We start from the raw sequence: 24,915 nt of genomic DNA, 5'->3' as shown, positions 1-24,915 counted from the left end.
TTTCCTTTTTTCCCCCCCAAAGACTTGTTGAATTAACCAATTTCCGTTTTGGGTGCTCTGTTTTATTCGTTCTTGCCTGAATATTTGTTCTCCTGGATTATAATACCGAGAGTATACAGTCAATACATTTTTAGCCTGCACTGCTTATGTGCTTGCCTTGCAGAGGTAGGGTTTTAGAGTTCCTATTGGTTATATGTGTTTAAGTAAATTTAATATTTTTAGAAACCTTGCTTGGGCGGTCCTATTATTTTAGTACCGGCCACTCTATTGTCCTTTGGATGCTTCCACTACTGACTCACATATCTGTGGAATACCCTTGGCGGATGCTATTAAGAGAGATGAAGAAGGTATACAATTGACTGTATATCTTTTTTAACTTTATGAGTGAAAAACACATCATGCTGTGTTGTCGTACAAGGTTGGGCATCTGCGTGGAAGCCTTTGCCGTCTTCTAGCCAATGTTGGATGTTGTCACCTGGGGGAATCCTGATTTCCATCTGAGAGTATGACAAAAGGTGCTGCAAATCAGTGGGTGCCATAACTGCATCTCTTCTTTCATAACTGAAAGAAGAGATGCAGCTGTGCTGAAACTCCCTATATGACCCGGAAGTACACTGAGTCATTTTTGCATCTTAGATTGGATGGCAATGGATGCTACTACAAATGGTACTGCCATCATGACTTGGGTGCAAAAGCCAGTACACCAATAGTGGTCATTCCGTCCTGCCTTGGGCCTTGCACAAATGCTTGTGTCCCAAACCGCCCCAGGACCCTGTGAACTAGAACACAAAATTCACCTCACCAAGGCACCAACCATGTGCCAGACACAGACCTGCCAACAGTCACCAAAGCCAATTCGGTATTATAATGGTGTTTCCATCTTGACTTCTTCCCTTCAAAGCCATAGAAGCTGCAGGTTCTACCTGCTTTGCCAGCTTTCCAGGATAGGCTCGACTGACCCCTGCTTAAAACACACCTTCAAGGATTGTGCCCCACACATCACCAGACCTTGCAGACCCATGCAACACATCAACTTCCAGCAAGGAATTGGCATGGAAACCAATCATAGCACAACTTCACTGAGCATGTTATGTTACGTTATGTTATTGGGCATCTATATAGCGCTCTATATATCCTTGGTATGACCTGAAAGAGCTGGTAGGTTGAACACCCTCGGGACCGTAGTCCAGGTCAGTCGAGAGAGTAAGGTGTCATAAGGTGCTTGGTTGTACCGATTATGTGCACAGCCGATGCGATTGTCTGATGGTAGCTGCATCCTAGCATTAGGTGTGGTGGTATTTGATACTGAGCAGGGACACACCTTTACCCTTTCCAGTGGGTTATACTCTTCTCAGATACTGTTCCTCTGGCTTGGCACTTGCAGCGTCTCTGCATAGACTGATTCCACTGAGCATGTGGTGCACAAATGCCCACAAGCAGGTATAGGCCGCAAGCCTGCCCCATCCCCTAAAAAGACTGCTGCCGTCACCTCGCTCACCATGTACATATTTACTTACCACAAGAAAAGTGCTCAAAGATGAGGGGCTTGCACCATATTAAGAGAATGAGAGTGTGAGGCATATTTTGCACAGAACACACTGAACTGTATCAGTCAACGAGTCAAAGTGTCAATGTGCATGTGTGAATTTCTAAGGTGCAAATGCATAGCCAATAAAAGGTGACTGATAGCAAAATTCCCCAGCCATATCCGTTGCCTCCACGTCACCCACATCGTTCAGCCCCAGAGCTCATTCAAGCCCTGTATTCCCGGCTGAGGCTGCGAAGCAGGGTGACAGGGGCCATTTAAAAAGTTCTTCTTCTCAGTGATGTGGGCAGATGACTGATGAGCGGGCTTGGGAGAGAAGGGGAGGGTGCCTGACGTGCTATGCAGATGGGGCAGCTGAAGGCTGGCAGCCCTTTTACAGCTGTGTGACCTTAAGTGTTATAATCTTTGAAGGCAATAATGTACCAAAGCGCTGTGTTTGTGTGTTTTGCAGGGGAAGTTGAGAGCAGATCGGAAGAGAAGAATTCATGGCTGCCGTATTTGTTGTTCTCTGTTCCTGTCGCAGTGATTGCTGCAGCTGCAGTATTTATTGTACTGAGGAGGAAGCAGAAGAGGAAAACACCTCAAGGTATGAAACACATTTATATTTTCACTACAAAAATGAGCCATACATTAGACATTTTACCAGAAACAATGCCTTGATGAAATATTAACAAAGAAGTCTTACGGGCCTCACCACAAGAATAAAACAGTCCAGTAACAGTGGGTTAGCAATGGTGTTTGCCAATTGGCAGCTGAACGCAGTCACACTTCCCCTCTCCAATCTTTTCAGCACTAAAACGCACATCCCCAACCACCCTCCATAAACCCAAATCTATGTGATTGCAGTTAATCCCCAGTCAAAATGAAAGGCGTTTCTTAAACTCTGACTGAGCATGCGCACTGCTTCCAAAATGCCTTACTCAAACATTTCTAATCCATGCCTAGGCATCCCCTGGGCAGGAACAAATACATGTAAATTAGCTAAATTAACATTCAGTGAACATTTTCTAAGACGTTTACCTCATGATCAGAGGATACATGAACGGCTTGTAAAATACAAATGCATAACTATGCTTGTGAGCTGTTGTTTAAGCATTCCAATTGCTTGATAAGTCATTGAGAGCTGCTAAGCAAACATTTCTATTTGTATCATGTGGTTATGCGAGACAGTTTGCAAAGCGCACTAGGTAGTTAATAACAGCTTGGGCAGGATTCTTAGGAGGAGATTCCAATACTGCAATAGGGCACATTGCGTGGCAAGATAACAACACATGGAAAACAACACAGTTGCTCTAAAGAACACAGCTTCCTGAATCAAAATCCCTGGCGATACCAGGGGATCCTCATTTACACCTACAGACACCTTATGACTGCCCGTGGTTTCTCCTAAATAAATCATCCCTTTCCCCAGCTCATCATAGTGATTTTCATTAAAGCATTACGTCTAGCACAGTACATGAATCCATGAACGTTTAGGTTAGATGGCTGGGAATCCTATGGGGTCTTCACAGATCTGGGAGACCCTACCCTGCTGGATGGCAAGCTATGTCACTCTGTGCCCCTCACTTTAAACTAGACAAAACATTCAATGCACAGTGCCTCCACCTTCCTTGTTGAGGTTTAAGGTCAGTAGACTACAATCCAGTCTCTCCAGCAGGAAAAGAAAGGAGCACTGCCCCGTTCACTGACCTCCACACCACCCCTCCAAGAAAAGTGTGAGAGTATAAAGTATCTCCTTCTTGCTCAGTGAATGGAGCAGCACATTTCAATCTCCAGGCTGATGGGAATCCTTACCTGACTTAGAAATGCACCTGTGATAACACTCATGGGATTCCTTGATAGTCTGCCCCAGGTCCACCTCTGACCCCATTTACCTTAACAAGCAAGGATAAGGTTGCTAGTCTCCAAAACACTCAGTCACTCCCACATGGCCCAGAGAATGTATCCCACTGACCGTCTCCTCTGCTCATTCACCTAGCAGTGCCTTTACAGCGCTGCAAGATCCTCTAGAACCAGAGGGGTTTCATTTTACTAGTTCACTTTAGCAATAATACCCAATTCCAACGGCCCAGTGCCCACTTACCAATGGGCCCCGGTGCCCTTACCACCCGATCCAGCCTGCAAGATTGCATATTATTGCTATTAGCACCCTGCGTTTGTAATCTGGAAAACCGGGGTGCCAAGAGCAAAGGATTTTGATTCAATGAACGGAACGCATCACGGAGCACCGTTCATTGAATCAAAATACTTCCTTAGGATGGCTGCCATGGATCAGAAAGGCGGGCTCCATACGGGTCCCCTTTTCCATGGCGGCCACAGAGCTGTAGCAGCAGCAGCGACACGCTGAAGTAATCAGGTAAGTGGCGGTTAGAGGGATGGATAATTTGAAGGGAAGGGAAGGCGGAGTGGGGGAAGATTGCAGGGCAAGCATCCATCAGGTTGCATGGAACGTGGGAGGGATCGGGAGATTCAGCCTACAATCCAAGCAACCTGATTGGTTGCTCCCCCCCGCCCCTGCTGCTAATGCGAAGTTAAGCTTACGGTGCTACCATAACCAGGCTTGAACTCAAAAAGTGCACAAACTAAACAAAAACATGGAGATAGCCCTTCTGGAGCTGCCCAATATGACAAAGTCCCCTGCCCGCCTCCCCCTTGGGATAAAGAGTGTGGTAACCACAGGGGGTTGGGTTCCTCCACTCCCCATGTGATCCTGGTCCTGGGGGTTCTGTAGGGAGCATCCGCTGACCTACCCACCATGCCCCGATCCTTTGTCAGGTTCTTGTCACGAGGAGCGAGAACATGTCCCTGGATTTTTAAAGGATGTTCTCAGCAGGAACAGACCATCTACTAGAGGACCGCTATTTAAGTATAATGATACCCAAAAAGCATCCCATATGGGAATTGTAGGACTCCATCTCCCAAAAGAAATTCCGGTAAGACTTCAGTACATCTGGCATGGTAACAATAGGATCGCTGGCAAGATGGGTTTTCCAAATTCTTCCCAAAAATTTGAATGATATCAGAAGTGCTAGATTCTAGGAAATATGTGGCCAGCTGCAGAAATACTGGTGTTCGCAGTCAGTCCACATGCGCAGGCAACCTCACAATAAGAAACCTTCAGTTCTGCATACATGCATGAGCAATAATGTGTGTGATTGCAATGCACGCAGATCTGCTGCAAAACACACTCCTTGCTTGCGGAAAGTGGAGTTCAAAGGTGACATCCAGCCTTCATCATGGCTCGGGCTGCTTTTCTAAGCAGGAAGGGGTGGAGCCATAGAGGTGGTAAATAAGCTATGAACGAGTACCACATAACCAAGCCAGTTTTCAGTCTGAGAATCATAGACATCTGAATGGGGTTAAAGGGTGTGCTCCCTGGGGACAGGCTTGTCCGCCTTATAAGCTGCTTGCTTTCGATAATGGAGTGAGTGTTTGTAGGCACAGGATGTTAGGAAGAATCCTGTGCAGTTCCCTTGGGGAACACTGCAAAAAGATTATGACTACAGGAGTAAGCAGTAAACCCAATTGGTAGCAGACTGCACCACCCAGATATACCTGGTAGCTGTGGCTGAGCAGTCAGACTTCTCTCAAGAAGAGTAGGGCGGCATATAGAGCATAGACAATAGGGCCAAAAACACAGTAGAGCAAACAAACACTGACCAGAGCTTTGTATCAAAAGTATAGAATTATTTATTTAAAACACACTTTAGGCAATACACTAGCACTCTATATCAAAAGCAAGTTAAAACACAGTCAGATAAAGTATACACACCTCCCTTAATAACTATTAGACAAGTCAGAGTTAAAACACTACTATTTGTCAAGACAGATGTGAGCGCGTAACTTAGATGGCACTCCAATAGTTTAGTTAAAGGGAGAGAAAAAGGCAGAGCATAAAAATAAACCAGTTCCCAATGCTTTTCTAAGTTCAAAGCAAGTAAGTAAAGGCAGTATACACTGTAGAGCCAAAGTTCATAGGCCAGGCCCATTTTAAATGGAGCAAAGCGAAATGTGCCCAAGATCACACAGTTTAAGATGCCCTAAAAGTCTTTGCAGAATGTTCAAAAGAGGTTGCGGTGATTCAAGAAGTAAAGTTAGAAGGTCTGGGGCCAACCCCGTTGGAAAGCCAAGGATTTAAGGGTCACCTTTAGCAATCCGTGGAAAGGGAGGCCAGGCAGGACACAGTACCTTAAAGAGAGAGGAAGCTCCAGCGGTGGCAGTTGTTCCTGGCAGTGGTTGCAGTTTGTTTTTCTGACCAGGGGAAGAGAGGATCTCGTTGAGGAAGAAACTTGGAGTTGTTGCACTGCACAGGGATGAAATCAGCCGCGGAGTTCTGGATTAAAAGGTGCAGTCCTTTTATTTGCGGTCAAAGTGGTGAAGCTTGGCTATCCGGCCGCCGGGATGCTTGGCACGGGCGATTCGACCAAGAGACGTCTTTAGAAGGCGAAAGTGGCGAAATGGTTGGTCCCACCAGCTCAAAGGAAGAAGACTTGTCCAGCAGAAGATCTTCTCTTGTCGTTGGGAAAGTGGTGAGTCGTTGCAGCAGGGCTTCACCGGTGGTGTCGTCGTTGCAGATGGCTCAGCTTCTTCCCTCTTCGGATTCTTAGGTCCTGTGGCGACTTCTGAAGTTCCAGTCCCAAAGGCCCTGCTTTTATGCAGAAAAACCCCCATTCAACAGCCTAGCTGTCACTCACACATGCTAAGTGGTGAGCCGGGCAGCTCACCACTGAGGCAATCAGAGTAGAGTGCGACTTGGGTTGCTACGGCAACGCAGTCCAGGGTGCCAATTCCCCCCTCCACCCCTCCTGTGGAACCCAGACAGAGTGGCACCATTTGGAGGGCTTCTGTGGAGAAGCCCGCCAAAAAAGTGGAACGAAGGACTCGACCTTGGTTAGAGTTACAGAGGCGGACACTAACGCCATTTTAGAAATTAGTTCTGGCAAAAAGACCCAACCGGTGATTTAATATTAAATAAATAAATCGGCGGTATCTTTAACATTGCACCAAAAAGTGGTGTGTTTAAAATCAATGGGAAAATCCCATAGAAAATCTTCCAGAGGAATATTTTGCAAGGTAACCACTGCCATCAGCCAGAAACTCGGCAAGGGGGGACTGGACAGTGCCCCCTTGGAAAGAGACCCAGGGGCAATCGAATTACCCCTACCAGTACTTCCACAATATGGTGGTTTGTGCTGGTTCTGTTCACAATTTAGGACTAGAAAGTCAATGGGGACTTTACCTGCCCTGGGAGACAGTCAGTCCCAGGGTACCGAGTCTATGTTTGGGGGTCACTATGACACCCCTGTGTTACTGCACTGAGGGTGCTGTGTAACACACATACAAAACAGATGATGCCCTATGGAGTAAAAAGAGACTACCCCATAGCCCATGAACACCTACTAAGTCAAAAGCACACCTCAAATCATGTCTAAGAGTGGGAGGAAAAGAGTCTCACTCTTAGCATGAGGCAAAAACAAACCCCAAAAATCCAGCAAAGCTGCTGGGGGACTCACTAGGTTTGGGAAATTAGCCTTAAAAGAGAATTCTCCCTAACACAGGAGGAGAGTTTTTAAAAAGGTATTTAGAGCAAAAGCAGGCATGAGAAGGTAGGAGGCCAGAGCACATAAGAGGGCGTTAGAGGTAGTGGAGCATAAGGAGGTAGTGAGGCAGAACATCACAAGAAGTGAGGTGATGGGAGGGCGAGCTAAAGGAGGAGGGGAAGGAGACAGGAACATAGTGGAGGTTGGAGGGAGGAGTATGTTCTAGTGGAGGTTGGAGGAAATGTCATGAGGGGAGAGGTGAAGGACAGTTAGAAAGAGGATGGGCAAAACATCTGGAGGAAGGTGTTGGGGCATATGGAAGAGGTTGTCAGAGGAAACACGAGGAGGAAGAAGTTGGGATATAATAAGGAGTTTGGAGAAGAGGCCAGCAAAGAAAGGAAGAGGTGGAACAGCATAGAGGAGGCTGAAGGATCTAAGGAAAAGGAGCAGGAAAAACTGAAGCCTAACAGGGATGGAGTTGAGGGGGATAGAGGTTAGAGCATGTGGCAGAACATTGAGATGGTGCAAGAGGATTTGAAAGTGGAGAAAAGTGTGGAGGAGAGGACAGGAGGAGTAGGAGAGGTCACCTTAGGCACCAGAGCATTGCTTTTCTTTGAAACGATAGTTGTGAATGGGGTATTTGGAACTACAGCCAGGATCCCAAAACAGGAAGGTTAAGCGCATAGCCAGAGCCGACCTCTAGAGAACCACAGGTGGCTGGCATTCTGGTGCAAGATCTGAGGCTGCATTTGGCATTACCTTGCCCTTCCATCTACCATCACTCAGGCCTACTGCGCAGGCACACAGTGGGCACGAGACCCAGGCAGAGATGTCTTCCAGTAGTCCAGGATGAGATTCAGTGGACCTAATCAAATGAAAAAAATGAGCCAAGAAAAAAGTCCAGGGACACTCGATCCCCCTAGACTGTAAGTGACGGAGAAGTGAGGACATATTCTGCGAAGGGGTTACCAGATTGAACATTGCGACCATCCAAAGACTATGTCGGCTAAACATCAAGATGAAAGCATCCTGTTGTTGAGCTACATTTGCACTCGTGCAAAGTCATAGCACCTCCTGAGAAGGGTTACACAAAATAGAGACTTGATGCTTAAAATCTAAGGAGAAGCCAGTCTGGTTCTTAATTACAGAGTTTGTTTGGCCCAAGAGAAAACATTGTGCTGATTATCCATGTTAGTTACTCCATATTTTTCTGGGAAGCGGTTGTAGGGCAGTAGATTTGTTTTGGCCCCACGTTGCAACTACCCTTAACAACCTCTACTTAATCTATTCATGTATCGGTCTGGTGTTGATGCTCTCCACAGCACTGACACTTCTTTTAATACCTGCTTCCACACACACATCAGCCAATATGTTTATTGCAGATCTCGCTAGGATGCATGTCTAAAGTTTGGATTAATTGAGAAATGACTTTTTGCCTCTTGAAGTCACACTTTACCTGTCCCAGAACAAAACGGAAGGGGAACAAGTGTTTCCAGGATAGGTGGTAAACTACAATTTCACAGAGGGGGCAATATGGCGACACTTGAGAAAAAAAAGGAAGTAGAAGGTACAAGGAATACTGCAAGCCTAAGGCACTGGTATCTTCATGAGCAGATGGAAGAAAAGCATGTGCAGAATGTGGGCTTGAGCAGAAGAATGGCACACAGCCTATTGCCCAGGATATACATTCACATCTAAGTAAGAACATGTGCAGTTTGAACTCTTTCCTGAGAATATGGCAAAGAGCATTGCGGTGCACAAGGTAGAGAGACTTTGTTTCCGATTGCCATATTTATTCTGGCATTGAAAATTTTGGATGCCAAGGTTTATATTTCATTACACACAGTTGAGTTCAGAGTTAATTTACATTTTCATCTGTGTTACATTTTCACAGTTAAGTTGTTTAAGATTGTCGGAGCCATGATTATGGCAGAATGTTTTGTGATCAACAGTATATAATTAGCTTTAAAACCTTTCGTTAGATGTTCGTCCAGCATCTTGGAACACAGTTCTCTCTGGATTTCATGTGAGGTTGGTGTGCCCGCTGCTCTCCATAGGGCCTCTTGCTTTACTTTTTGAAGAGACATTTCATGCTGCTCCAGACAGCCACATCAAACTGAAGAGTCATGTGACAATACGTGCCTGTTCAACACCTCGATGACGTTGATGTTGCTCAGAATAGGAATGACGTTTCTCTTTAAGGGCGTGTTGGAGCCACACGTTAGACAGAAACCTTCAATTAAGACTTCCCAATGTGGCTTCTTGAGATGATAGGAGTGCATTTTTTCCCATCTGATTACTTCTCCGTTGAGCGGTGTTTGTGGGTTCACCTTGATGTTTTTCTGGTGACCAGCCTAGCTGTGGTATTCCTAGAGTTCTGTGTTAGCTGCCAGTTAATGACCTATGCAAAGAGATTATCAGGACATGACAGAAGGTTCATAGGGTTTTCCTTTGCACTGAAAGAGAACTGCAACATAACTGCAACATAATCAGTGTACATTACAAAGGTTGGCTATTTGTGGGGATGTCGTTTGCATAGTAATTTATCAGGAAGTGGCCAACGTCTAAACCCTGTGGCAACCCAGTACAGATAATCAATGTAAATAGTCCTCTTGGAAATAGCTAACCCCTTTGCATACAGCCCCCCACACAAGAGGATCATCCTCAGATTTCAGGGCTACTTGCAGAACCTGGTGTCAAGCTACCTGGCTGAATGCACAGTTCATATAGCAGTCCGAGAAGAATGCATAGATCATTGCTAGTTCATCTCTTTTATACCTCTGCTGGAATTCTGTTTGTGACCCAGAATTGCTATTTTTCTATCTTGGACTGGGTGTCAATAAGTGCTGCTACAGTGCTATTATAAGGTTGTCATCTTTTGTGGAGCCCAGAAGCTGCAGTACATTAAAATGCTGACTCAACTTCCCTGGGATCTTCTAAACCTCCTCTGCTGCCAACACAACTGGAGGCCTGAACTACGTCAAGCCCATTTGAACCAGATGTAAAAGCTCACCTCACTCGAGGCCATGACCCAGACCCATACCCAACAAATATCACCAAAGCCAGTTTACCCAATTGTGTGGATGTTAATACACATTTCATTAAGAATTTATATATCAATAATTTTGATTTTTCAAAAATTGATCACCACATATGTAGAGTTTATGTAAAAAGGAAGCAATACATTGTATTGCTCAGATTATGTTTTTTAGAAATAGAACATTAAATATAAGATTTTCAATTGAATCATTCCATGATTTTGATATGGGGGTCAATAAAAGTGCTTTTGTTCTTAAATGATTCTTCGTATAGCTGATCCTTCAAATGCTTAGAGATAGGGCATAGACAATGTTCCTTAGATAATTCTCATAATTGTGAAATAGATCTTTATCATTAAACTCATAGTTTCAGAATTCAATGTTCCTTAATTAATGTTTTACTAATTGGCAAATTGTTACACGTGTTTCAGTGAACTGGAGGTGAACTTCCAGCGATGGCTACTATATTAGGTGGCATTGTGGCATGTGTGGCTTGCCTCGAATGGAATATCCTGCATATATATATATATATATATATATATATATATATATATATATATATATATACACACACACACACACACACACACACACACAAACACACACACGCCATTGCACTAGTGCATGGCGGGATTGCCTATGAAGTTTCAGAAAATAACTCTAGAGCAAGCCCCCCCTTTGTGAAATATTTCAGAATTTGTCATTTTTAAAAGTAATTTTTTTGATTGCGTTTTTAACAACTTTTAAAATGGGGGGTTATCATAGTGAACAAAATATTTTCTTGGCGCAACTATATACAAATTGGCAATTCGGATCCAAGAATTTTGGCCTGCACTTAGCTATAACCACTAATTTGTGCAATGAAAATGGAGCTGGCCAATTCTGAGATATTAACGTTTTAAAATGTATCTATATTTGATGCATGCACAGAACAAATGTGCTTCTTTCATGCGAAATGTACACATATGTGTAGAAGATGTAATGTGTAATCTATGCTACTATATGTATGAAAAATCACATAAAAGTTAGGACTCACTTTGATGTCAGTTTTGAAATGTATGTAAGATGTACAGGAGATTTAAATTGCGTACTTGTACACAATGTAAAAGTCCTTTAAGCCCCATAGCTCAGCAGGGTAAACACTTGCTGCTGCGATCTGTGTGTGATCTGCAGGTTGCAGATTCGAATCCTGGCAAGGTTGATAAATGAGTACCATTTTCGGTTGGGTGATATTGTATGTGCATATATTCTATGTAAAGCACCTTGGTGAAAGCACTATATAACTAACACATCATTATGTGACCGTTTATACCTATAGGTGACATATAATACAAGAGTAGAATTAATGTACCTTTTATATTCAAAATGTACATGTGGGAGATGTACATTTCGTACATGTACACTAATATACATCTGAAAACACACATCTAAGTCAGGACTGCCTTCGATGTCAGTTTTCAGGAGATGTAAATTGCATACATGTACGAACAGCTTCAATACAAAATAAACATGTACATGTAGAATATGCACATTATACATGCTCACAATCAATGTAAATCTTCTATACAAATGGGGCATGCACACGCTCTTCCGTTTTACAACACAGCCTTACAACACAGACTCTTACTACACACTTAAGACAGTAACACTCAGGGCACATGCCCCTATGACACACACTCCTGTGACACAAGCTCCTACGACACAAACTCCTACCACACACACACACACAAACAAACAATGCAAACTCTTACCACACACACTCTTACAGCGCACACTTATGACACATACACCACGTGATGTTACACTATTACGACACATGATTATAACACATTGCACAGTTTCTATACAAATGTGCATATAGATGTAGAACATGCACATTAACAATGCTCAGAATTAAATTACAGCTTTTAGACAAAATATAATTTTGCATATGGAATATACACATTACACAGGCTCAGAATCAATGTACAGCTCCTATACAAAAGGTACATATAGATGCTCATACGCCTTACACCGCAGTCTTACAAAAAACATGTGCTTACGTACTCTTACTACACTCAAACTTATGACACACTCTTACGACACATACTCTTATGATACATGCTCCTATGACACACCCTCCTATGGCACACATACACACACACACACACAGACAAATGCTCATACCAAATACCCTTGTACTACACACACATTTATGACACATACACTTTTGTCACATGCTGGTACGCTATCACAAAACACACTCATAATGCGCTTCGCGCTCTGAACCACTTGTGTACAAGTGCAATATAATTATAATATCATTTAATTTCATTTCAATGTACAGTTTTTATACAAAATGCACATGAACATGTAGAATATGTACATTACTTTACACATGGTCAGAATCGATATACAGCTTCTATACAAAATTTACTGTTGGCTTTGATATGCCAGAGGGACTGGGGTTACTCCGAGCTCACCGGTTCAGCTCACAGGGCCCAACAATCCTCCCTAGTACACAAATGGAGGACTCAGCCGATGGAAAGTTAGAACTGTCGTTTATTACACAAACAGACAGGGATCATACAGGACATTAGAAAATTCCCAGAATCACTGTTCCTGAGCCTGTGTCGGGCCATTTTGTTTCATTTCGACGTCACAACATGGGCCCTCCCCCAAAAAACCTAAGAGTCCACCTGGTTGGGTGATTGGGGTGGTATCAATTATGGACGGCACCTACCAATATTATTTTATTGGTCCTCACATGTCAGTTGGCTAGCCTGCCCCTTCCCCAAGAAACAATCTATTACATTGATGCAGGATCGCAGGATTACCATTGGCCCTTGCCCTCTGCCATCCACCCCTGGATTTCTGTTCCCCGATTGGTTGGAGCTGGTCTCCTCAGGCCTGGAACCCAGCTCTGTTCTCAGCGCTCTGTGCACCTTCTCAAGGTGATGAGAAAGACTATGGGCCTCATTACGAGTCCGGCGGTAACCGAGGCGGTAACCGAGGCGGTTAAACCACCTGGTTACCGCCGGACTCGTATTACCATTCCGCCTCTGTGATTCCCGGAATTACCGGGGCATTACAACCCCGGTGACCCAGGAACTCCAGAGGCGGAATGGTGTAAATCTCCATTCCCATTGAGTCCAATAAGGGCATTGCTGCCTCCATACCGGGCTCCAATACCGGGTTCCTTCAATGAGGAATAACCGGGTCATTCCGACTTTGGAGGACGCGGTAATTCCTCCTTGAAGGAACCATTTCCCATTCCCATTTGAGCCCCCATAGGGCTCAATGGGAATGGGCAGGGAGCTGATAACAGGCCCGTTACTAACGGCCCGTTATTAGCTCCCTGTTCCCCTCGCGGGACCCGGAAAGGACGTCTGATTTCACCAGACGTCTGTTCCAGGTCCTGCAAAGGGAACCTCGTAATAGGCGCTCCCGTAAAGAAGGGTGCTGGTTCCGTAGCGGCACCCTTCATTACGGGACCGTCAGGGTCGTAATGAGGCCCTATGTATATGTATCCACAGAACTGTGTAAGCATGTTCTTTGTGTGTGCAAGTGTATGTTCATGTAACTTCATGCATGGTTGCGAGTTTACTTCACGACTAACGTGGTTATGTCGTGGTGTCACTAATGAAGTCAGCACAATGGTTTCTTCGCATCAGTCAAAGTCATCCATCAAGGCATTTGGGTCCATGACCAGTGTTGAGGCACCTGTGTCCAAAAGCACATTCACTGGATAAAGTTTGAATGGTTGTCTAAGAGGGTATATGTCTGCATATGTGGATGTCACTGGCCCTCCTGGGGGCTGTATGAATAGTGAGTTGCTTTGTACATTCTTAACCCTTTGGGCTGTCATGTTCCTAGGGGTGATGCAGGGCATTCCAGGGACCCTCTCTTCAGTATATTTAGAATAAGTGCATTACACATGCTCTTAATCAATGTGCAGCTTCTATACAAAATGTACATGCTCATATGTCTTACAATATGGTCTAACGACACACGCTCCTATGACACACACACAAATGCAAACACACTCTATTACCACACATGCTTTTACAGCACACATTTACGACTTCTACACTGATGTAATGCTCTGTTACACTATTACGACACTCAGACTGAATATACAGCTTCTAAATAAAATGTACATGTACATTTAGAATATGTACATTGCACAGGCTCAAATTCGATGTACAGCTTTTATACAAAATATACTTGTAGAATATGTACTTTACACACATGTGCGCTGCTATATGTATGAAAACTCACATTAAAGTCAAAAGAAGTAAATTGCATACAGGTAAGAACTGTAAATGTCATATATCCATCGTGTACATATTGAAAACTCACAACAAAGGTACAGCTCACTTTTATGTGAGCTTTCATATATATAGGAGGGATACAGTACATTAGCAGAATTAATGTAAATTTTGTATGCAAGTATGTTCGGGAGATGTACATTTCATACAAGTACACTAATGCACGCCTGAAAACTCACTTGAAAGTCAGAAATTACTTTGATGTTGGTTTTCAAGAGATGTAGATAGTGTACATGTACAAACTGTACAACTCATATATAATAATATATTGTACATATTGAAACTCACATCAAAGTCGCACCAGTCTTCAATGTAAGTTTTCATGCAAATGGGAGGCATATATGACATATGCATTTTATGACTTTGATGTAATGTAATCTGTCTGCCACCATTGGTGGCCTTGCTGCACTTGGCTCTGTCACAAAAACGGGAGTTGGGGTTCATGAGTGGTACAGTGGGAAATGCAGATGCAAAACCTATGTTATTGATGCATGCAGGTCACAAGTACACGGTTCTTCAGTGCCAATCTGCTTTCTATGGGTTTTGCGCAAGAAACTTCCAATATGTTATCCATACGGAAGAGCCCAAGAACTGATAGAATACAGTTTTTTTAGTCTGGTTAGCCGTTGATGTGGGAGAGTGCGACAGGGGTAAAGAGGAGAGCTTAGTTGTGGCTCGGTTACTGTTAATATGCTAATCGCTAGGCCTGTGGTGGCCTTCTGTAGGGGTTTTGTGTGTATAGAGTAAGGTGGTAGAAGATCTTGGAGGGGAGTTGGTCAGTTGGGGGAAGGCAGGAGTAGGTCTTAGAAGGCAACATAACTTGCACTCCTACCTCTCACTATTTGCATCTAGGTCCCATTATACCCCATGAGCAACAAAACAAAACATAACACTCACGCTACTTATACACTGTGATGCTGGAAATGCATCGGAGGGACAGGGCCTCCATATCCTTGTCCTTTTTCTGTTCTTATCGTGTGTTCTGTCGTGTTTTCCGCGCAGAAGTCCATGTGGGACTCCTGGCGGTGCAGCTCTCTCTTTTTGGTTTGGTGTACAGACCCATGGGATACCCTTAGGGCACCCATGGGTAGGGGTACAACCCTGTGCCCCTAGTGTATGTTTTTGGGCACCCGTGGGTGGCCCACAGAGCAGGGTATGGGCTGGTGGCAGCTACATGCTGAATTTGACAGGTGCGCTGGGTATCCGCCATTTTGGGGTACCCCGGCCCTGCCATTGGAATCAGTTGATTCCTGATAGGAAACAAGATGGCCCCGGTGGCCTCTTGCTTTCTATCGCCTGATACCTTGTTTTCCCAAAGTCCTGGGAAGCCCTGACTCTGTCCCTTCCCCCTGACTGGCTGTTGGGTGGAAGTTCCGTATATGGTGTTGTTGTGAAGGCCCAGCTAGACTGACTGGAGCCTTCCCGTTGACTGTATGTTGTGGGTACCTCCTGTGGGTGGGACCGGGGTGAATGGGGAGTGTGACCAATATGCACTCCGTGTTGTGGCTGTCTGGTTTCTGCCATGAGAGACAAAGACTGAGACAGCCCTGCCCGAAACTGGCCTGAATGCAGTGTGTAGAGTTGAATGGCTGAGTACTTGTCTCAATCCACATTCCTTTTTGTGAGTGTCTGAGCGGGAGAAGAGTGGCCTGAATGCCCTGCGTGCCTGATTGGCTGACCGACTGCATGAATGCCTTTCTGTACGATTGGCTGCTGAGTGTGTGCCAGCAGTGTGGATGAGAGACCGAATAGTATATCTGGGGACCTCTCACCACTGGAAATTGTTCAGAAGCTGAAGTCCACTACGACGAGTAACTGGAGTAACTGACGCTTGACCTTGAGGCCCTGCTGGAGGAGAAGGATTGCCGTGGCTCTCCTTCACGATCTAAAGGCTGCTGTGTCTCCAACGACTGACCCAGAGAGGACCTGGTAAGGCGCCCTCTTCCCGAGCTACGAGGGACCATCGTGCACAGCTGATCTTTGCCAACGCTCCCTGGTAGACAGACCTACGACAGGCTGCCGACCCGATACGGGGACTGCTGAGGAATCCCAAAGAGAAGCGCCCGGACTGTTGTCCGCCACTGTCGACGACCGCCGTCGCCGACCGGAGCCGCCGTGCTCCCGTTTGCCCAAGAACTTTCACTTGATCAACGGACGCTCTCGTCTGCATCGCCGTGCCGTCTCCTGTGGGAGAAGGCCTGACCGTCGACGCGCCGAGGAGTATCCACCGGTGGGTTTCCCGCCACCCAAAGACCGCAGAGACGCCGACGACTCGACGCCCTTGCTGGGCCACAGTTCTTCTTCATCTCTTTGCGGTCCAGAACTATCGTCACCGAGGTGCCCCGCACGCCTCTTCCTTGCAGGACGCCAACGCTCTGTCGTCGACGAGCACCGCTCGGATCAAAGCCTGCTGCCTCATCGACGTTGTTCTACCCGGTTCACGGTCGGACGTTCGACGCCCCGTGTCTCCCGCTTGAAAGGGAAGGCATTCAAGAAGGGCCGTCGATTCCCCGACACCGAACCCCGAGTCCGTGACGCCTCTCGACGATCCGTGGCTCCTGCCTTAAAGGGAGTCACTCAAGAAGGATCGGTCGACGCCTCGCCGACGAACTCTACTCCACCAGGTACATTGGGGGTGGTAAAACATTGTAGGAGAGAACGAGACTCTGGAACAATATATGGACTGGGCTTGTTTTATATATCGTTATTTTACAGGTTGCCCAGGTGGGGGGGTCTCCACTCAGAGCTGTGTCCAGTAGCTAGGACCAGTCGTCTGCCTATTGTTTCATCCGTCTGCTTTCCCTCTTCTCTCTATTGCTGGTTTCATTGCTATTGATCCGTGTGGCATTTTTAACAGGCTTGTTGATGCACTCTAATCGAATATTAGTGGTACCACTTTAGAATTGTAGATATTTACCATTGTTGATTTTCCGGAGCACAAAGTGCATTATTGTGATAAGTGTACATAACCTTTGAATATTAATTATATAAAGACTGTTTTCAGTAATACAGTGTGTGGACATTCCTTTGTGGGGGCTTGGGGATACACTGTACTTAAGAACCAGCCTGCATCACCTCCCGAGAAGCTAGGCCTTGATTGCTCGTCCGTTGCTACCGTAATTGAGAATCTTGGCTGGGGTCCTCTGTGCCTCCCCTCTACCATATAGAGAGCGGAAATACAGACACCCCCCACCGGGTCTTGACAGCTTGGTGGCAGCGGTGGGATGCTTATGGTTTTAAGAATCAGTGTATAACCGTGCCACTTACAAAATATCCGCACTTTTATTAGATTAAGGTTTAGGTGTGTTCCAAATAACTGCATTACAAGCAATGGAGTCCATAGCGAATGGTAAATTGACTAGGATGAGCTTAGAGGCTCTCCAGAGTGCTTGTGAAGCCAGGGAGTTAGACTTTGTGGATAAGTCTAGGGCTGAGCTGATAGCTGCCCTGGTGGACTACCAGACTGATGGTGAAACTCTTGATGAAGGGGGGGGACGCAACCAGTGAGGACTCCGCCCCTGGGGTCGTCGCTGAATCTGTTTCTGGGAATGCCGCCATTCCTGCTGCCTCTGTTCCGAACCCCAGCAATTCCATGGAACTTGAGTTATTAAGGATGAAGTTGGCCTTTGAATATCGCAAGTTGGAAATAGATGCTGAACTTAAGAAAGAGGAGTTGGCTCAACAAGTGGAGCTCAAGAATAGGGATCTTGAACTCAAGAATAAGGATCTTGCGCTCAAAGACAAGGACACTGAATGTCAGAGAATCCAGTTAGAGAAAGCTCGAGTGGAGACTTCAGCGAAACCAATTGAGAGTGGCAGGTCCCCAGCCACCAAGTTTATGAAAGATTTGGTTGGTGTGTTTTTGGAGGGTTCAGATATTCTCCAATGGATTGAAGCGTTTGAAATGGCTTGTGCGATTCATAATGTGGATAAAAGAGATTGGGCTAAGTGTTTGTTAAGCAGAGTGCCTCAAACTGGATATGACTGTATTCTGAAGCTGAGTGTGGAAGAAAGGGGTCAGTATGAGTGTATGAAGTCTGCTTTAATTGCCAAGTTTGGCAAGACACCTACCCAATACCTTAAAAGGTTCAGGGATTTTAAGAAACGAGAGAATGTGTCTTGGGTTGACTGGGTGAGTGCTGCGCACATGAACATGATGGGGTGGATTGATGGGTACAAGGTGAAAACTTTTGCTGAATTATCCCACCTGTTGTTTTTTGAGCATTTTTCTGAAGCCTGTTCGCCAGAGCTGCGTCAGTATGTTGCTGACCAGAACATTTTGGACCCCTTTAAGCTGGCTAGGTTGGCTGACAAGTGGGTCTCCCACCGGGTGTCCCCTAAGGATTCCAGTGGGAAGGACAAGGATAAAGAGAAGGGGGCCTCTCAGAAAGCTGAGGAGTCCCCCAAGCAATCACAGTCGAGTAAACCAAAACCTTCCTCTCCTAAGAACCAAAAATCTAGTGGGGATAAGTCCTCTGTGGGTGGGAATAAGAGTAGTGGTCCACCTGCTGCAAAGCAGGCTCCCAGTGGTTCCAGTACCGTACCTCGCACTCCTAGCACTTGTTGGGATTGTGGGGCTCTGGATCACCGAAGGGGTGACTCCAAGCGTAAAGGTAAGGCACTTGGAGTACAGGCTGTCAGCCTGACCTACCCTTACCCCGTGTCTGAGGTGGAGGCCACCGTCCTCCCCTCCTCTATCAGAATCACATTTGGTGCTCCAGTAGAGATTTCCTTAGTGTCCCTTGGGGCCTGGGACCAGTACGCAGAAGTACTGGCGACTATCCCGCAGAACACCCGTAGGTTTTTGAGAAGTGTCCTCTTGAATGGCCAGCCTTCTACTGGTTTGAGAGACACTGGGGCAAGCATGCCAGTGGTGGACAGGACCCTGCTCAAGCCAGAGGACTATGTAAGTGCTCCTCTGAGAACCACCAGGTTAGCTGGTGGGCCTCCCAAATTATCGCCTGTAGCCTTAGTCACACTCATGATTGGAGACAAGACAGCAAAGCTTCCTGTCCTGGTTCAGGACAATGTCCCTGCTAACATTCTGTTAGGTAATGATCTAGTAGAGTTGGGGTTGATCTCGGATGGTCTTCCCATGACTGCTGCTGCGGTCACTAGGTCACAGGTGACACCGGGTCTGGCTGTGAGTCAGGTACCCGAGCCAAAGGCGAGGCCTAAAGCACGAAGAAGGAAGACCAAGAAGGCCACCTCTGTGGGAGGAACACCTTCTCTTCCTGCTGTTCCGACAGCACCCATTGGGATCCATGCTCCGGACGGGCTGGGTCCAGTGGAAAACCCAGACTCAACTCCTGTGGGAGAAGAGACAGAAGACTCTCCTGTGGGAGAGGTTCTCAACCCGGAGGATCATCCCGACCTTCAATGCTTGTTAGCTGAAGGGGGACCCTCCCGGGCGGACTTCTGTAAAGGGCAGAGAGAGTGTCCCTCTCTCGAGGGTCTGCGGGCGCAGGCCCTGTCCCAGGCACAAGGTGAAGTGCCTAGGACATTCAAGATTTATTGGGAGGGTGAGCTCCTTGTTAGTGAGCCCACTAAGCCTGAACCTGGTGCCCTCAAGAGGTTGGTGGTACCCCAGGTTTACAGGCCCTTCCTACTGCAGTTGGCGCATGAGGTGCCCTTGGCTGGTCATCTTGGTACCAAGAAGACTAAGCAGAGGCTCTCTGCCCACCTCTACTGGCCCCGGATGGGAGTGGAAGTGGAGTCCCACTGCCGGACCTGCCCCACTTGTCAGTTATCTGGCAAGACTGGAGGCAGGGTCATTGCCCCACTGCAGCCATTGCCAGTGGTCGGCACACCGTTTGAGAGGGTGGGCATCGACATTGTCGGTCCCCTGGAACCTCCCACTTCCGGTGGACATCGGTTCATCCTGGTCTTGGTTGATCATGCCACCAGGTACCCTGAGGCTATACCCCTTCGGACTATTACTGCCAAGGTGGTTGCCCGGGCTCTCCTGGGCATTTTTACCCGTGTTGGATTCCCCAAGGAAGTTGTCTCCGACCGAGGATCCAACTTCATGTCGAGTTACATGAAGACCATGTGGAAAGAGTGCGGGGTAACCTACAAGTTCTCCACCTCTTACCACCCCCAGACCAATGGTCTGGTTGAGAGATTTAACAAAACTCTCAAGGGCATGCTAGGTGCTTTGGAAGAGCCCCTACGGAGGAAATGGGATCTCCTCCTGCCATGCCTGCTGTTTGCTTACAGAGAGGTACCTCAAGAGGGTGTTGGTTTCAGCCCCTTTGAGTTACTCTTTGGACATCCCGTGAGGGGGCCCCTCGCCTTGATCCGAGAAGGCTTGGAAGCCACCCCTCCAGGTCCTGCCAAGCAAGTGGGGGACTATGTGTTAGGCCTCAGACGGAGGATGACACAGATGATGGGTCAGGCAATAGCAAATCTCAAGGCCAGCCAGGAATTGAATAAGTACTGGCATGACCTTAAAGCTTCGCAAGTAGATTGGACTCCGGGACAGGAAGTCCTTGTGATGGAGCCTACCAAGCCTAGAGCTTTGGCAGACAAATGGACTGGACCCTTCAGGATAATCTCCAAGATGGGCGAAGTCAATTATCTGGTTGACCTGGGTGCCTCCGGGGTAGCCCCTCAGGTATTCCACGTCAACAGGCTCAAGCCTTTCCACAGGCGAGCAGAAGTCTCATGTCTCTTGCTAGCTTCCGGGCAAGAAGAGGATGAGAGTGAGCCCCTTCCTGATTTGCTGCATAGCAACCCTCAGGATGGCTCAGTGGAGGGAGTACAGCTCTCTCCCGATTTGACAACAGAGCAGCAGAGGGCCTGCAGGGCTTTGCTCCAGCAGTATGCCTCTCTGTTTTCACTGACACCGGGCCTTACACCGTGGTGTAAGCACGAAATTGACACTGGTGACAGTGTGCCTGTCAAAAGCAGGTTCTTCCGTATGTCAGATACCGTTAAGAACCACATCCAGGCTGAGGTCGCCAAGATGTTGGATCTGGGTGTAATTGAACCCTCAACCAGTCCCTGGTCCAGTCCAGTGGTCCTTGTCCCCAAGGCAAGTTCCCAGGCAGGTACCAAGGATTGGAGGTTCTGTGTGGACTACCGAGGAGTCAATGCCGTCACCAAAACTGACGCGCACCCATTGCCCAGGGCTGATGAGCTCGTGGACACCATAGGTGCTGCCAAATTTGTGAGCACCTTCGACCTCACCTCAGGCTATTGGCAAATAGCTCTGACCGACCATGCCAAGGAAAAGACGGCATTCTCCACCCCAGAGGGACTCTACCAGTTTAGGGTCATGCCTTTTGGGTTGAAGAATGCCCCTGCCACTTTCCAGAGGTTGGTCAATCATGCGCTCAGTGGGCTGGAGGCCTTTTGTGTGGCCTACCTAGACGACATTGCCGTCTACAGTTCCACCTGGGATGCGCATTTGACACACCTGGATAAAGTGTTGCAGGCCTTGAAAAGGGCTAACCTCACTATCAAGGCTACCAAGTGCCAGATAGCTCAGGGGAAAGTTACCTATCTTGGTCATGAGGTAGGAGGGGGTCAAATCAAGCCTCTTTCCAGTAAGGTACAGGACGTACAGAACTGGGAGACTTCCACTACTCAAACCCAGGTGAGAGCCTTTTTGGGCCTCACTGGGTATTATCGCAATTTCATGGCGGACTATGGGACCATAGCCGCACCACTGACAGCTCTGACTTCACCCAAACAGCCTAGGAAGGTTAATTGGACTGAAGACTGTCAGAGGGCCTTTGATGGCTTGAAAGAAAGTCTGTGCAGGGCACCCGTGTTGTGTGCGCCTGACTACAGCCGACCCTTTATCGTCCAGACGGATGCCTGCGACACCGGAATTGGAGCTGTCTTGTCCCAGTTAGATGACAAAGGGAGAGAACATCCTATCATATTCATCAGTAGACAACTCAAGGGTAGAGAACTTAGGTGGGCTACTGTTGAAAAGGAATGTTTTAGTATAGTTTGGAGCCTTAGGCGTTTTAGGCCCTACCTTACAGGGTCCACCTTCAAGGTCCAAACAGATCATAAGCCCCTGAAATGGCTTATGCAGATGATGGGTGAAAATCCGAAACTGCTCAGGTGGTCCATTAGCCTGCAAGGGCTAGACTTCACCATAGAGCACAGACCAGGGAAGAGTCACGATAATGCAGATGGCCTTTCCAGAAGGTATGTTGACCGTCTGGATGAGGGTGTCTATCCCGTGGGAGATTAGGCACCCTAACCTCAGTCTGGGGGGGGCGACTGTGATGCTGGAAATGCATCGGAGGGACAGGGCCTCCGTATCCTTGTCCTTTTTCTGTTCTTATCGTGTGTTCTGTCGTGTTTTCCGCGCAGAAGTCCATGTGGGACTCCTGGCGGTGCAGCTCTCTCTTTTTGGTTTGGTGTACAGACCCATGGGATACCCTTAGGGCACCCATGGGTAGGGGTACAACCCTGTGCCCCTAGTGTATGTTTTTGGGCACCCGTGGGTGGCCCACAGAGCAGGGTATGGGCTGGTGGCAGCTACATGCTGAATTTGACAGGTGCGCTGGGTATCCGCCATTTTGGGGTACCCCGGCCCTGCCATTGGAATCAGTTGATTCCTGATAGGAAACAAGATGGCCCCGGTGGCCTCTTGCTGTCTATCGCCTGATACCTTGTTTTCCCAAAGTCCTGGGAAGCCCTGACTCTGTCCCTTCCCCCTGACTGGCTGTTGGGTGGAAGTTCCGTATATGGTGTTGTTGTGAAGGCCCAGCTAGACTGACTGGAGCCTTCCCGTTGACTGTATGTTGTGGGTACCTCCTGTGGGTGGGACCTGGGTGAATGGGGAGTGTGACCAATATGCACTCCGTGTTGTGGCTGTCTGGTTTCTGCCATGAGAGACAAAGACTGAGACAGCCCTGCCCGAAACTGGCCTGAATGCAGTGTGTAGAGTTGAATGGCTGAGTACTTGTCTCAATCCACATTCCTTGTTGTGAGTGTCTGAGCGGGAGAAGAGTGGCCTGAATGCCCTGCGTGCCTGATTGGCTGACCGACTGCATGAATGCCCTTCTGTACGATTGGCTGCTGAGTGTGTGCCAGCAGTGTGGATGAGAGACCGAATAGTATATCTGGGGACCTCTCACCACTGGAAATTGTTCAGAAGCTGAAGTCCACTACGACGAGTAACTGGAGTAACTGACGCTTGACCTTGAGGCCCTGCTGGAGGAGAAGGATTGCCGTGGCTCTCCTTCACGATCTAAAGGCTGCTGTGTCTCCAACGACTGACCCAGAGAGGACCTGGTAAGGCGCCCTCTTCCCGAGCTACGAGGGACCATCGTGCACAGCTGATCTTTGCCAACGCTCCCTGGTAGACAGACCTACGACAGGCTGCCGACCCGATACGGGGACTGCTGAGGAATCCCAAAGAGAAGCGCCCGGACTGTTGTCCGCCACTGTCGACGACTGCCGTCGCCGACCGGAGCCGCCGTGCTCCCGTTTGCCCAAGAACTTTCACTTGATCAACGGACGCTCTCGTCTGCATCGCCGTGCCGTCTCCTGTGGGAGAAGGCCTGACCGTCGACGAGTATCCACCGGTGGGTTTCCCGCCACCCAAAGACCGCAGAGACGCCAACGACTCGACGCCCTTGCTGGGCCACAGTTCTTCTTCATCTCTTTGCGGTCCAGAACTATCGTCACCGAGGTGCCCCGCACGCCTCTTCCTTGCAGGACGCCAACGCTCTGTCGTCGACGAGCACCGCTCGGATCAAAGCCTGCTGCCTCATCGACGTCGTTCTACCCGGTTCACGGTCAGACGTTCGACGCCCCGTGTCTCCCGCTTGAAAGGGAAGGCATTCAAGAAGGGCCGTCGATTCCCCGACACCGAACCCCGAGTCCGTGACGCCTCTCGACGATCCGTGGCTCCTGCCTTAAAGGGAGTCACTCAAGAAGGATCGGTCGACGCCTCGCCGACGAACTCTACTCCACCAGGTACATTGGGGGGGGGTAAAACATTGTAGGAGAGAACGAGACTCTGGAACAATATATGGACTGGGCTTGTTTTATATATCGTTATTTTACAGGTTGCCCAGGTGGGGGGGTCTCCACTCAGAGCTGTGTCCAGTAGCTAGGACCAGTCGTCTGCCTATTGTTTCATCCGTCTGCTTTCCCTCTTCTCTCTATTGCTGGTTTCATTGCTATTGATCCGTGTGGCATTTTTAACAGGCTTGTTGATGCACTCTAATCGAATATTAGTGGTACCACTTTAGAATTGTAGATATTTACCATTGTTGATTTTCCGGAGCACAAAGTGCGTTATTGTGATAAGTGTACATAACCTTTGAATATTAATTATATAAAGACTGTGTTTTCAGTAATACAGTGTGTGGACATTCCTTTGTGGGGGCTTGGGGATACACTGTACTTAAGAACCAGCCTGCATCACCTCCCGAGAAGCTAGGCCTTGATTGCTCGTCCATTGCTACCGTAATTGAGAATCTTGGCTGGGGTCCTCTGTGCCTCCC

General features: G+C 47.4%; 1 protein-coding gene across 1 annotated transcript in view; it reads left to right on the top strand.

The window, feature by feature from the left end:
• Window positions 1–1,963: 1,963 nt before the first annotated feature.
• Window positions 1,964–24,915, top strand: part of LOC138514710 (NACHT, LRR and PYD domains-containing protein 1 homolog) — a 327,918-nt gene continuing 304,966 nt past the window's right edge. Inside the window, exon 1 of the mRNA XM_069630114.1 lies at window positions 1,964–2,132. Within this exon, the coding sequence (XP_069486215.1) occupies window positions 1,964–2,132 (169 nt within the window). The remainder of the gene's footprint in view (window positions 2,133–24,915) is intronic.

The sequence above is a fragment of the Ambystoma mexicanum genome, chromosome 12 (genome assembly GCF_040938575.1).
Source record: "Ambystoma mexicanum isolate Mex_15411 chromosome 12, UKY_AmexF1_1, whole genome shotgun sequence".
Lineage (NCBI taxonomy): Eukaryota > Metazoa > Chordata > Amphibia > Caudata > Ambystomatidae > Ambystoma > Ambystoma mexicanum.
Note: the sequence above shows the minus strand (reverse complement) of the source record. Positions and strands in the feature narration are given on the sequence as shown.